This window comes from Panthera tigris, chromosome D1 (genome assembly GCF_018350195.1).
Source record: "Panthera tigris isolate Pti1 chromosome D1, P.tigris_Pti1_mat1.1, whole genome shotgun sequence".
Lineage (NCBI taxonomy): Eukaryota > Metazoa > Chordata > Mammalia > Carnivora > Felidae > Panthera > Panthera tigris.
The window spans coordinates 113,903,410-113,917,346 of NC_056669.1; the positions used below are offsets into that span (position 1 = coordinate 113,903,410).

Below are 13,937 nucleotides of genomic sequence, written 5' to 3' on the forward strand. Positions count from 1 at the left end.
CTGACCCCTTTCTTGGTGCTGGCCTGTGTCCTGCCCACTCCCTGTCCCCTGAGCTGTTGCCCTCCTTCTCCCAGGAGGCGGTGGGCACAGCCCCTGGTCCTCTGCCTGGGAGGTTGGCACCCAGAGGCTGGCACCCAGCCCCCACAGAGATGCCCTCCCAGATGGGCAGCCCCCTGTGGCCGCTCCGGCCCTACTCCTCTGCCTACAAGCAACTCAGAGCCATGGGGGTCAGAAAAAGGTAACGGGGGCCCTTCTGGATACAGCAGGACCACTCTGGTGCTTCACCCTCCCAGGGGGCTGGCGGGGAAGGATCGCCAGGGAGGAGGTGCCCAACGGGGGGCCCCCGTGCTTTGGGGTGGTATCGGCCCCGGGGAGGTGTCCCAAGGCCTGCTGCTGTCAGTGATGGCCCCACCCCAAAATGTGGTCCTTCCACTGGGTGGTCTTTGCTCCCAGGCAGGGGTGGGGCTGGGCAGGCTGGCACCTCTGGGGGTGCTAGGGTCTGGATGAGGGTGGAGTCCACCCCGGGGACCATCCGAGCACTTTGGGCTCCCCCGCCAGGGACGAGCGGTGCCCAGGAGCCTCCCTGCACGCCCCGGGGCGAGCACCCTCTCAGCCCCCAAGGTGTGGCTGATGGTGCCCCTGCCACCTCAGCCTGGAGCAAACACAGGACGTGTCTGCAAGGCTCTGGAGGGCCCATGCTGGCCCCTGCCTGGAGGCCAGCGATAATGGGGCTACCGCCCACCAAAGAGCTTTCCGAAGGCCAAGTCCTGTCTGGCCACCCCGGTGCCCAGTGGGTGAGGCAGGGGCGGGGCCTGCAGCCACTACATAAGGCGTCCGGGGCCGGCCACTCGGGCTGCACACAGGTGCAGGGAGCCTGCCCGGTGTCCGCGACGGGAGGGGCCGGGTCCAGCGGTGACCTCTCTTCACGCATCATGCTGGGGCCTCGGCTCCTGCTGCTCCTGTCCTGCGGGGGAGCCCTGCTCGGCGCTGGTGAGTGGGGGCCTGCAGGCCGCGCCACAGGGGCGGACAGACGCCCGCTGCCCCGGCGTCAGGCTGGCCGCAAGGACGTCGATGGAGCGGAGGCCCCTCCCTGCTCTGTAGCTGCCCCCCACTCGCCAAGACCCGGGCCTCTGCCAGAGAGCAGGCTGCCACTCACCCCTGCCCTGGGCACAGTGGCCAAGAAAGGACGCTGGGCTGCGGCAGGGCAGGGGTCCCTCGGGGACACACAGTCTCTTCAACAGCCGTGCGTGCAGCGAGATGCGGGCATGCTGGGCAGGACGGTGCTGCCCGGGGCTCCGCTCTCCACACTGGGCCCCAGGACCTGAGAGCGCTGTAGGGTATAGGGAGCAGGGCAGCGGCCTCATGGGTGCTGGAGCCAAAGGGCCCAGCTGGAGACCCCAGCTCCACTGGGTCCTATGAACAGACGAGCCACAAAGTGGGCTCTAGGCCTCAGTTTCGCTGCCCGTAAAAGTGGAGGAAACATTCCCCCCCTCATGTGGCTACCGTAAGGATTAAGGAAGCGGGGCCGGAAGGGGGCACATGTCAGGGCCCAGGGCCACCACCACCGTTGCAGAGGCTCAGACAGGGCCGCCGCTTCCTCCCGCCCCATCTTCCCAGCCAGGCCCAAGGAGCAGGGGTCCCTTTCCCCCTCCCCTCACCCCCACCTCCGGTTGCTGGTAACCACCCCAGACCCCCCCCGATGCCACAGGCTGAGCACAGCCTTCACTCCTGCCCCCAAGCCTGGAAAGGCGCCAGCCCCAAGGGGTCCCGTGGTGGCCCAGAGACTGCGGGCACCAAGCCCTCTGGGCCTCTCTCTGCCCGAGCCCAGCATGACTGGTTTCTTCTCTCTCCTTAATCCTTGGTCGGCTGCTCCCTCCTCGGCGGGCCCTCGGCCGGGGACCCTGAGTGTAGGTACTGGGGGTGGGCCATGAACTCCTGAGCCCAGTGGGTCTCCCCTCGGCCTGCCCCGCCCCTTCCCTCCCATGAAGCCTGTCCCTCACCCTCGTGGCTCTGAGCACTCAGGACCCCTGGCCAGCCAAGGCCACTTGCCCGGGCATGTCCCCTCTGAGACCTGGACCCAGAACCAGGACGAGAAGGGGGGCACCCGGGAGCCAGCCGGGGTGGGGTGCAAGCCTGCAGGTGTGACGAGTGGATGTCGAGCCATGGGGGTCCAGCTGTGAGTGCCACAGGCCCCATCCATCCACGTTTCGGCAAACACCCTTTGAGCACCAACTCGCGTGAGGGTGCTGAAAGGGGGGCCCTGCCCTCCTGGACCAGAGACTCAAAAAGCACAAGGTCAGACGCAGGGGCCTTGGGGGTGCTGGGGACTTGGGGCAGGTACAGGAAGAAGGCTCCTGGGGCAGGCCGGGGTGGAGACGGAACGGGCAGGGGCGCGCAGGGTCTCCCAGCTTGTAGAAGGGACAGCACGTGCTCTGGCGGTGCTGTGACCCGCGGGGCTGAGAACGGTTGGGATGGCAGAGCTGCCCGCCCTGGACCCCGTGGGTCCAGGGCAGGGGCCATGCCTGTCCTGGGATTCTGAGCGGGAAGTGCAGAGGGCCCCCTGGCCTGCCTCCTGAGTGTGCCTCAAGGGAGCCTCCGCCGCCAGTGGTGGGGGCCGTGGCTGACACAGAGCCAGAGGGCTTCAGTGAGGCTAGCGGGGGGGGGGGGGGGGGGGACAAGGAGCTGGTGGAGTAGCCACTGCAAGGGGGGGGGGGGACCAGGGAGTGACCCACTGTGGGGGGTGGGGCAGAGGATACAGCCGGACCTGTCCTGGGGGCGGTGGTGAACTGAGAGGAGGGGCAGAGATGGGGAGCCGTGTAGGGGACACCGTGGAGGGAAGAGGCCCAGGAGACCAAGTGTCACTAGCCCATTGGAACTAGAGCAACACAGCCTCTGTGCCACCTGCCCCATCTGGGGACCCCCTCGGCCACCGGGCAGTTGTCCCCATCCCCTGGCATCGCCCCGAGACCCAGAAACACGGCGGAGCCAGAGGCAGAGGGAGCACGGGGAGGGGGCAGGATCAGGAACACCAACAGCTGCACAGGCTGCTGAAGCAGGTGGGAGCCTCGGCAGAACTGAGGGCCCGAGTGGGTCTGGGGGACGGAGGCACTGGGAGCACGGCAGGGGGGGAGAGCCGAGGAGGCCACGGCCCACAGGTGAGGCCCCCGACTCCAGCTGCGCTTGGAGTCGCCAGCGGGGTCAGCGACTCCTGCCCCTGGCGGTCACGTGACCGTCTTCACCGGGCATTTCTCTAGTTACGGTCACCACGATCCCAAGACTAAGAGGTTGACAGGGAGAGAGGAAGTAGGAACGCAGCCACTTTGGGCGGCTGGTAGACGGGGTAGCCCCCTGGGGACTCTGGACCTCACCCCTGGGAGCACGGTGGGTGGGGTGCAGCCAGACGGAAGGACAGCCCGGACAGCCGCCCACCGACTCCAGGCCGGCTCGCCTCCAAGGCCTAGCCCTGTGCTGTCAGGGGGCCGCTCCCTCCCCAGGTCGCCTCTCGGCCTCCTGCTCAGTGACCACAAGGCCCCTCCCGCCCGAGGTCCACAGGGGAGCCAGGCAGCCTGTCTGTCCTGCGTGGGGGGCTCTCGCTGTTCAACCTGGGGGGCACCCGCAGCGTGAGTGCTGGGAGCCCGGCAGGCAGACCGCAGGTGCGGCGGGGCACAGGGACCCCTCGCCCCACTCCGCCCACAGGACTGGCACGGGGCCGCACACCTCTCGTTCCCCCAGGGGCCTCTCCGTCCTCCCAGCACCCCCGACTGCCATCTCCTCGCCCTCAGGCCCCGCTCCTTGCCTTTCCACACAGGCACGTGCACTGGCCTGCCCACGCAGGGACCCCGTGCACGTGTGACACGCGTGGCTGAGCCGGGCTGCTCAGAGGGCGTGAGGAGTAGAGCCGGAGCCGGCAGGCTCTGAGCTCCCGCCACACGGGTCCTGGCCGACAAGCCGGACACCCGGGGCGGTGCTGACCGCAGCCTCTGCCCACACAGGCCTAGACGACACCTCCTTTGTGCACCCGGGCCTCCAGAGGCTGCAGGACTCCCCGAAGACAGGTGAGGGCCACAGCCAGCCTCCCATCCCGTCCTGCAGAGCTGTCCGGAGCACCGAGGCCACGGGGTAGCCGTGGTCTGGGGTCTCCCTGAGGGGAACCCAGCTCCGCAAAGTCTCAGCCGGCCCCTCGCCTGGAGGGAAACAGGCCCACGCAGCCGGAGGGGGCAGGTGCCCGCGTGGGCGCTGAGCTGCGGCTCTGTGCCCTGCAGACCCCGGGGCTGATGCCTCAGTTCCTGTAAGGCTTGGGAGGCAGACCCGGCCCACAGCTGGCTTGGGACTGCGGGGCGGGCAGGGCCTCTTTCCCGGCCACACCAGGAGGGCCTGGAACTTAGCCAGGGGCCCAGCTCGTGGGGTCCAGCCTCCCCACACCCGCCCCATCAGCCAGGTGGACACAGGGCCCCAAGACTCTGTCCGCTACCCCCACAGGCTCAGACCAGGGCTGGTGCTCCACATGGGGGGCCGGACACTTCTCCACTTTCGACGGCCACGTGTATGACTTCCCGGGAACCTGCAACTACATCTTCTCTGCCACCTGCAAAGACGCGTCGCCCGCCTTCAGCGTCCAGCTACGGCGGGAGCCCAGCGGGAGCATCTCCCGGATCATTGTGGAGCTGGGGGCCTCTGTGGTCACCGTGCAGAAGGCAGTCATCTCCATCAAGGATGTGGGGTAGGCCACGTGGCTGGGGTGGGCGGCTGGGCGGGCAAGGGGGCTGTCCCTGACCACTCTCGTCCCACAGGGTCGTCAGCCTGCCCTACACCAGTAACGGGCTCCAGATAATACCCTTCGGCCAGAGCGTGCAGCTGGTGGCCAAGCAGCTAGAGCTGGAGCTGGTGGTCATGTGGGGCCCAGGCACCCACCTCATGGTGAGGACGCCGGCAGGGGCGGGGGGCCGGGGGCCGGTCCTCCCAGGGTGGGGCACTGACCAGGAGCCCGGGCGGGCCCGGGCTCACCCCACCTGTGCGGCGAGGGTCCCGGGGCCCCCTGACGGCGGTGCCCACCCACCCGCCACCGCAGGTGCTCGTAGAGAAGCGGCACAGGGGCAGGCTGTGCGGTCTCTGTGGAGACTTCAACGGCGAGCGGACGGACGAGTTTCTGAGTGAGGAAGGTAGGTGGGGGCCGGGGCCCAGACCCCCCGAGGCCCGGCCCCATGGTGCTGACCCTGCTCCGCCCCCCACCCCTAGGCAAACCCCTGGAACCCCACGTGTATGCCGCCCTCCAGACGCTGGATGACCCCAACGAGATCTGCACCTACGAGGCCGTCCCCAGCCCCTGGGTCCCACAGGCAGAGCATGTACGTGAGGTGACGGGGACCCCCAGGGGCCGCGGTAGCCCTTCAGCCACGGTCGGGGCCGGCCGGTGGAGTGTGAGGGGCTCTCCGAGGCCAACGACACCCCTAGCCTTCTAAGGCCGGTGTGGGATCGGCCTTGACCCCCAAAACCCCGAACGGCCCTCTGCCCAGGCCCAGACCTGCAGCCAGCTGCTGACCCTGGTGTCCCCCGAGTGCAACGTGCCCAAAGAGACATTCGTGCTGAGCTGCCAGGTGGACATGGCCGCGTGCGTCCCGCCAGGCCGGCGGGACTGCAGCTGTGCGACGCTGTCTGAGTACTCACGCCAGTGCAGCATGGCTGGCCAGGCCGTCAGCAACTGGCGGGGCCCCGGCCTCTGCTGTGAGTCCCGGGGAAAGGCCCCCCCGTGCCCCCCCCCCCATGTCTGTGAGACGGAAGGAGAGCGGGCGGGGCGGGGGAGGGCTGGGCTAAGCCCTGGGCGCGGCGGGGCAGGAGGGGCGGGCTCTCACGGAGGCCGGCGTGCCTGCAGCCTTGGGCCAGTGCGCGGCCAACCAGGTGTACCGGGAGTGCGGCGAGGCCTGCGTCAGGACCTGCTCCAACCCCCAGCACGCCTGCTCCAGCTTCTGCACCTTCGGCTGCTTCTGCCCAGGAGGTGAGGGCAGGGGGGAGGTCGCTGGGGGGGTCCAAGAGAGCGCCAGGACACACGGCACCGGATCCGACCAGGAGCAGCACCTGGGTCTGGGCACCCTGGCTCGAGGGGAGGGTGGCTGCAAGTGCAAGCGGCGGACGGGGTCAGGGAACGGAGGGACGGGAGCCGGGGAGGACTGCCCAGCGAGGGCGTGGGAGGGCATCTAGCCCCGGGCCTAGGAAAGCCCTCTCCTGCAGATACGGTTCTCGATGACATCTCCAAAAACCACACCTGCGTGCCGGTCACCCAGTGCCCCTGCGTGCTCAGCGGGGTGGTCTACGCCCCTGGGGAGGTCATGACATCCGCCTGCCAGACCTGGTAAGTGCCGGACGGCTTGCCAGGGCACACGGGCAAGACGGAGCTGTGGGGGGCGGGACACAGGGTTTATATTAGGGGCAACCTCAGCCCCGGAGGCAGCCAGCTCTGCCAGCCTGGAGCGGCTGGGGGTGCCAGCTGGGTCACCCCCTCCCGGTCTGCAGCCAGTGTACCATGGGCCAGTGGAAGTGCACAGAGCAGCCCTGCCCCCGACGCTGCTCCCTGGAAGGCGGCTCCTTTGTCACCACGTTCGATGCCAGGCCTTACCGCTTCCACGGCACCTGCACCTACATTCTCCTGCAGGTAGGACACGCCACAGCGGGGGGGGGGGGGGGGGGGGGGGGAGGGTCACACCGAGCACCCCCAGGCCATCTGTGCTGAGCCACATCCCCCTCCTAGAGCCCGCAGCTCCCCGACGGGGGGTCCCTCATGGCCTTGTACGACAAGTCCGGGCATTCTCACTCGGAGACCGCCCTAGCTGCTGTCATCTACAAGTCCAGCCAGGTAAGGCCACCCTGTCACGCGGCTGCTGTACTCACCCCGGGTTCCCAAGCATTTGCATCCCTGCTACGTCCCAGCTCCTGCTTCATCCGGCCTGGCAGGAGGGAAGGCCACCCCCCGCTCCTGGCACCCCCATGACTCAGGCCACCCTCCCTCCAGGACAAAATCGTGATCTCTCAGGACGAGGTCCTCACCAACAAAGGAAATACCAAGTGGCTCCCATACAAGACTCGTACGTCTTTAGCCCCTGCCCAGCACCTAGGGCCGCACTGGGAGACAGTCCCAAAGTGGGCTGCTTCCTGAGCCCCCTGTCCCCCCAGGCAACATCACAGTCTTCAGGCAGACGTCCACCCACCTCCAGATGGCCACCACCTTCGGGCTGGAGCTCGTGATCCAGCTAAAGCCCGTGTTCCAGGCGTACGTCACCGTCGGGCCCCAGTTCAGAGGCCAGACCACGGGTGAGCCCCTCCCTGGCCTGCCCGGCTTGGCCAGAGCAGGGAAAGGGCCCAAGAGAGTCTTGCTGGTTCAGCGCTCACGGCCCCAGGCTGGCCCTCCCAGGTGGCAGCCAGTGACAGCCTCATGCCCAGGGCATGGTGATGGGAGGAGACGGGCTTTGAAGTTTGGGGCAGGGCAGGGGAGCAGGCTGGCTCCCCGCCTCACAGCCCGGCCGGTGCAGGGCTCTGTGGCACCTTCAACGGGGACACGACCGACGACTTCATGGCCAGCACGGGCATCGTTGAGGGCACTGCCTCGCTCTTTGTGGATTCCTGGCGGACCGGGAACTGCCCAGCCTCGCTTGAGCGTGAGACTGACCCCTGCTCCATGAGCCAGCTCAACAGTAAGTGCCAGGCCCCGGGGGAGATCCGCGGGTGGGCGCGAGGCCCAGGCTGGGTAAGCCCAAGACCCATGCCGCCCCTGTCCCCCCAGAGGTGTGTGCAGAGACCCGCTGCTCAGTGCTGGTGAGGGAGGGCACGGTGTTCGAGAAGTGCCATGCCACGGTGAACCCCAGGCCCTTCTACAAGGTGGGCAAGGCCTGCGGGCCAGTGGGGGGCCCAGGGGGTGGGCCCTGGGGGTCGGGGGTCTCCCGGCTACCATGCCCTGTCCACCCGCAGAGGTGCGTGTACCAGGCCTGCAACTACGAGGAGACCCTCCTCCACATCTGCGCCGCCCTGAGTGACTATGCCCGAGCGTGTGCCACACGGGGCGTCCTGCTACGGGGCTGGAGAAGCGGCGTGGACAACTGCAGTGCGTGTGGCGGGCGCAGGCAGGGGTGGGAGGGGCCCAGGGCATGCGGGGATGGGGGAGGGGGGGCAGGGGTCACAACGGGGTCCCACCCAGTTACCCCCCCGAGGGCCTGACCCCAGCGCCCCCACAGCCACCCCCTGCACGGGCAACCAGACATTCGGCTACGACAGCCGGGCCTGCGGCCGCACGTGCCTCTCGCTGTCCGACCGCGCTGCCGAGTGCCACCCGAGTGCCGTGCCCATGGACGGCTGTAATTGCCCCGAGGGCACCTACCTCGACCACGAGGCCCGGTGCGTGCGCAAGGCCCAGTGCCCCTGCCTCCTGGACGGCTCCAAGTTCATCCGAGCTGACCAGTCTGCCATGGTCAACGGCGTCATCTGGTGAGCAAGGGGTCCCCAGGGGAGCCGGCCCACCCTAGCCCGCGGCCCCCAGCCAGGGCCAGCGCACTCACACAGCACCCCTCTCGCAGCTACTGCATCAACGGGAGGCTGAGCTGCCCAGGGCGGCCGCAGATGCTCCTGGGTACGTAGCTGTGCAGAGGCCGGTGGGACTGGACAGCCACGTGCCGTGGCCCCTCTAAGCCGGCCTCACCTCTGCTCCACCACCCCCCAACTTCCCTGCAGCCACCTGCTCGGCCCCCAAGACCTTCCAGTCCTGCAACCAGTCTTCGGAGAACACATTTGGGGCAGCCTGTGCCCCCACGTGCCAGATGCTGGCCAGTGGCATCCCCTGCGTAAGGCTTGGGGCAGAGGGGCAAGGGAGGTCCCCCGAGGGTAGACCCCCCTGGACAGCCTGTGGCGGACACCACCCAGGGCCTCTCCCTGAACCACGAGAGGATTTTTGCAAAATCCCCAGGGAAGGCAGGGTCACGCTGTCCCTCTGTCCCCGTCAGCCCGTGACGAGGGTGGCTGGTGCCCAAAGGGGGCTGAGAGGGTCATGAGTGGCCCTGGTGGCCAGGCCTCCCACCACTCAGGGAGGGGATGTCACCACTCAGCAGTGACACAGAAGCACCAGGACCTTGCTAAGAGAAGGGCCTGGAGCAGGTGTGGCCACGGGGGACAGACTGGGAGGAAAACCGGGGGTCTCAGGAGGGCCCAGGGCCCTCTGGCAGCAGCAGGCAAGGCCGTCCTCCCAGGGACCGCTGACCCTCTCCGTACAGGTGCCCACCAAGTGCGAGCCTGGCTGTGTCTGTGCCGAGGGCCTCTACGAGAACGCCAGGGGGCAGTGTGTACCCCCTGAGGAGTGTCCATGCGAGTTTGCCGGGGTCTCCTACCCCCGGGGCGCCCAACTCCACACTGACTGTAAGACGTGGTAAGCCACAACCTGACCCCGGAGGTGCCGGTGGCCCGGAGGTGTCCCCGGGGTCTCCCACCAACCCCACCAAGGTCGGGGCCCAGCGGGAACGCACGTAGGGCCTGGGACCCCCTGGAACGCCACATCACCAGCTTCTCTCCCCAGCACCTGCTCGGGGGGGAGGTGGACGTGCTGGCAGAGCGCCCGGTGCTCGTCTACCTGCACCCTGTACGGGGAGGGCCACGTGGTCACCTTTGACGGGCAGCGCTTCACGTTCGATGGCAGCTGCAGCTACGTCCTGACCACAGTAAGGCCCCGCCCTGGGCCGTGGGCGGTGGGCGCCACGGGGGCCGCTGGGCAGGCTCCTCAGCACCCCCTCCCCACAGGACGGCTGCGGGGCCAACAGCTCCCGGCCCACCTTCAAAGTCCTGACAGAGAACGTCGTGTGTGGGAAGTCAGGCGTCACCTGCTCCCGGGCCGTCAAGATCTTCCTGGGGGTGAGCGGGCCGGGTGGGGCCTCCTCACACTTCAGCCACCAGAGCCCCAGGTCCTGGCCGCTGGGCACCCCCAGACCCCTGCCGTCCGCGTGGTGGGCGGCAGGAGCCCCCGGGGCTACATAGCGGTGCTAAGGGGCGGGGGGGGGGGGGGGGCGGGGGTGCTTTTCCCAGAAGCTCGATCCTCAGCCCCTGGTTCGGTTTCCACCACGCTCTGGAATGTTCTGCCCAAATTCCAGAGGGCAGGCCCCCAGCACAGAACCGGCCTCTGGCAGGCACTGGCCCAATGCGTGTCCACACTGCCTCAGAGAGCCCCGGGCAGGGGACGTGGAGCCCGGTGACATCTGGCGGCCGCCAAGAACTGGGGACAGGCCGCCTCATGACAGCCCCGCCCCACAGGACCTGACCATAGTGCTGGCGGACAGGACGTACACGGTCAGTGGGGGGGACCCTCACGTTCACTTCCGGGTGCAAACCGGCTCCCTGAACCTGGTGCTGGACGTCACCGTCGGTAGCAGGTACAACCTGACCCTCGTCTGGAACAAGCACATGACCGTCTACATCAAGATCACGCGTGCTGCCCAGGTACAGGTGCTGTCCCCAAGGCCCGGGGCGGCCCGCGGGGCAGGGGCGGCGCCCGGCCTGACGCCAGACCCCCGCAGGACGCGCTGTGCGGCTTGTGCGGCAACTACAACGGGAACATGAAAGACGACTTTGAGACACGCAGCAAGTACGTGGCGTCCGACGAGCTGGAATTCGTCAACTCGTGGAAAGACAGCCCCCTGTGCGGAGACGCCAGCCTCACGCTGGACCCCTGCAGCCTCAACGCCTTCCGCCATGCGTGGGCAGAGCGCACCTGCAACATCATCAACAGCCAGACCTTCGCTGCCTGCCACAGCCAGGTGGGCCCCCGCCCCCAGCGCCCCCCCAGCGCGCTCCTCGGACCCCGGGCCGGGCGGGCGCGCCGGGCAGGCTCTGAGGGCCCCTTCCCACAGGTGTACCGCCTGCCCTACTACGAGGCCTGCGTGCGAGACACGTGTGGCTGCGACACCAGCGGGGACTGCGAGTGCCTGTGCGACGCGGTGGCCGCCTACGCCAAGGCCTGCCTGGACAAGGGCGTGTGTGTGGACTGGAGGACCCCCGACTTCTGCCGTGAGTGCCCTGCCCTGTCGGCAAGGCTGCCCGCACGCAGTGCTCTCCCCGGGCGGGCGCGGGTACGGGCGGCCCCTCCCCCCGGACCCGCGTTCGGGCCCCCCGACCGGGGCACCAAAGGCCTGACGGACGCCCCTTCCCCCAGCCGTCTACTGCGATTTCTACAACGGCCACACGTCGGGGGACAGTGCGCCCGCACAAAGCCAGGACGCCAGCTGCTCGTGGCACTACCAGCCGTGCCTCTGCCCCGGGAACCCGCAGAGCGTCCCGGACGCCAACATTGAAGGTACGGGCCAAGAGAGAGGTCTGGGCAGAGGATGCACCGGCAGGAGAACGGGGTGTCGGGGGCTGGGGACGCGGCCGGGGGGTGGGGGGCCTGTGTCCAGGCTTCCGCGGTGACGCCGGGACAGGCTGGAGACACAGAGGGGCGGGGCCCTCCGGACCATCTTCTCCGCAACCCGCTCCCCAGGCTGCTACAACTGCTCCCGGCACGAGTACTTCGACCACAGCAAGGGGAGCTGCGTTCCCTGTGGTAAGCCCCATCGGCCACCCAAGGCCCCCTCCCAAGCCCCCCCACCCCACCCCGTGCCCCCCAGACCCCGCACATCCTTCTTGCGACCTCCCAGCTGAGGCTCCCGGAGACCCTGGCAGTCTGAGCCCGGTCAGTACAAACAGGAAAAGCATCAGCCTCCCTTCCTCCTCCCCAAACATCAACCCACCCGGTCCCCCAGACCCAACCCTGCCACCCTGCTGGGGGGTCTGGGCGTGGACCGGGAATCCGCTGGGAATTCAGCACCAGGTCGCCCAGACGACCGCCTTATCATGGGACGGGACGGAAAAAGGTGCAGACGGAGGCAGACGAAAAGCAGGGACCTGGGCACCTCTGTGGCAGCTTCGTCCCCCGGGGTCTGTAGCTGCACGAGGCGGGGGGCAGACCCTCTTCACCGTTCCTTTTCTTGCAGTGCCGCCACCCGCCACGCCCGGGCCCACCACAGGTGATCGCACACGCCCTAGGTGCCAAGGGGAAGGGCGCTCTCCCCCAGCTCCCCGCCAGCTCGGCGGGGCTGTGTCTGTCGGGTCGGGTGCCCAGACCCGTGGTAGACAATCCTGTCCCTGCATCCGCAGCCAGTGTGTGGGGGATGGGGCAGGGAGCTCGCCAGGACCGTCCCTGGGGCTGCTCTGCACAGGGGGACCAGTGAGGTCACAGGGGAAGGGACATTTAAGCCTCTGCCCCCTGGCCCACCGCAGCCTAAGCAGCCACTGAGAACACCAAGGCTGACGGGGAGCTCAGGGTGCGGATTGGGGGAGGGGCCCCACACCTCAGGACTGAGAGAACTTTCCAGAAAGTTGCATCCTTAGCACAGAATCCCTGCTTCGGGGTGGCCCTCGGTTTCCACAAAAGACTCATTCTAGGAAAACCTTGTCACAGAACGTGACCATTCCCTTCCACCTTACACTATTGATAAAAAATACGTACGACATGCCACTGAGACGGGCCCCTGCAACAGGCGCTGGCCCGGCATGCTGCCCACCCCCCGCCGGCACAGCAGAAGGCCTCCTGGCGGCCGACACACCTCGTGTCCCATTAGAAAGGGTGGGTGGATGGACAGTCAGTGGCCCAGCGGCCACGCGGTCAATGAAAACACCACCAAAGCCACTCAAGCCAGAGCCGGTCACAGTAGCACATGGGAATGAGAGGGGCGAGGACAGGGGAGACAGAGCCCTCCCGAGGGGTGCAGGGACCTCAGAATCAGCAGGGAAAGTGGGGGCAGGGCTGGAGGGATGTTCTGGGCTCTGCCCCCTGCAGACTCTCCTCGAACCACCTCTGCCATCACCACACGGGCCACCTCAGCACCAGCCCCAACAGCCTCTATCAAGTCAACGGCCATAGGATCCACGGTGACACAGGCCACAAGGAAACCCACAACGTTCACGTTGAGCTCAGCCACGCAATCCACAGCTCGGGCCACAGAGCAGACCACACCAGTACCGCCGATCCCACAAACGTCAGAGACTTCCACGGGGCCCCCAAGTAAGGACGCCTCCAAGTGACAGGCCACAAAAGACTAGGCACAACACATACCCAGAAACAGGATGGAAGCGGCAAGGGGCTGCATGGGAGGGAGGCAGGTGAGGTCGGGTCACGAGGGGGTGCCCATCGAACCCCCAGGCTCAAGCGTGGCACCCTCACTGCAGCCGCTCAGCTTCTCAACACCAGCATCAGAGACCCACCCCAGGGGAAACACACACCGAGGGGGCCAGCACAGGTGCCGCTGCCTTCAGTGCAGCCCAAAGTACTACAGGTTGGGTGACGAGCGTCCCAAATCGTCTGACAGCCAACCTAGAAACTGAGACCTTACCCAGAACACCAGCAGGAGGCCCATGGCGGCAGGCACTGCCCAGCAAAGACAGCCAGACGAGAGTGGGGGAGGGAAAAGGTGCCACATGGGCAAAGCAGTACCAACTGAAAGCACACTCCAGAAGCCAAGGAGCAAAGGACTCACAAAAACCCAGGGGGAGACTGAAGGTAACACGATAGACACGCTCAGGGAATGCCTGGGACATCCCCACCAGGTGCACACAGAAGCCACAGGCGGGCAGGAAGAAAACGAGTCAGGACTGGGGGACGGGACGGGTCGTCACCCAGGTAAGACCGGGAGGAGAAGTACTTGACTGACACACACTGTTTCCCACAGCAATCGCAACACACCACGGGACCCCGGACACAACTGCCACCAGGGAGACAAGGCACACGGAGTCCCCCCGATCCCCTGAGACTACCAAAAGCCACAGCAGCCAACACACAAGTCCCGTGATGACACACTCCACACTCCACCCTGAAGACAGCACACACACAACACTTATATCCAGCACATCCGACACACGACACACAAGACATTCTGTCCCAC

At 67.4% G+C, this 13,937-nt stretch overlaps 1 protein-coding gene across 1 annotated transcript in view; it reads left to right on the forward strand.

The window, feature by feature from the left end:
- Positions 1–817: 817 nt before the first annotated feature.
- Positions 818–13,937, forward strand: part of MUC6 (mucin 6, oligomeric mucus/gel-forming) — a 33,481-nt gene continuing 20,361 nt past the window's right edge. Inside the window, exons 1-29 of the mRNA XM_042959649.1 lie at positions 818–990; positions 3,993–4,055; positions 4,480–4,720; positions 4,791–4,917; positions 5,069–5,159; positions 5,236–5,345; positions 5,514–5,721; positions 5,870–5,992; positions 6,226–6,346; positions 6,508–6,646; positions 6,743–6,847; positions 7,004–7,076; positions 7,165–7,302; positions 7,521–7,682; positions 7,772–7,866; positions 7,957–8,089; positions 8,220–8,469; positions 8,559–8,611; positions 8,713–8,822; positions 9,249–9,400; positions 9,548–9,689; positions 9,769–9,879; positions 10,276–10,461; positions 10,539–10,778; positions 10,872–11,028; positions 11,174–11,314; positions 11,498–11,560; positions 11,991–12,223; positions 13,603–13,675. Of these exons, the coding sequence (XP_042815583.1) occupies positions 933–990; positions 3,993–4,055; positions 4,480–4,720; positions 4,791–4,917; positions 5,069–5,159; positions 5,236–5,345; positions 5,514–5,721; positions 5,870–5,992; positions 6,226–6,346; positions 6,508–6,646; positions 6,743–6,847; positions 7,004–7,076; positions 7,165–7,302; positions 7,521–7,682; positions 7,772–7,866; positions 7,957–8,089; positions 8,220–8,469; positions 8,559–8,611; positions 8,713–8,822; positions 9,249–9,400; positions 9,548–9,689; positions 9,769–9,879; positions 10,276–10,461; positions 10,539–10,778; positions 10,872–11,028; positions 11,174–11,314; positions 11,498–11,560; positions 11,991–12,223; positions 13,603–13,675 (3,898 nt within the window). The 5' untranslated portion in view covers positions 818–932. The remainder of the gene's footprint in view (positions 991–3,992; positions 4,056–4,479; positions 4,721–4,790; positions 4,918–5,068; positions 5,160–5,235; positions 5,346–5,513; positions 5,722–5,869; positions 5,993–6,225; positions 6,347–6,507; positions 6,647–6,742; positions 6,848–7,003; positions 7,077–7,164; positions 7,303–7,520; positions 7,683–7,771; positions 7,867–7,956; positions 8,090–8,219; positions 8,470–8,558; positions 8,612–8,712; positions 8,823–9,248; positions 9,401–9,547; positions 9,690–9,768; positions 9,880–10,275; positions 10,462–10,538; positions 10,779–10,871; positions 11,029–11,173; positions 11,315–11,497; positions 11,561–11,990; positions 12,224–13,602; positions 13,676–13,937) is intronic.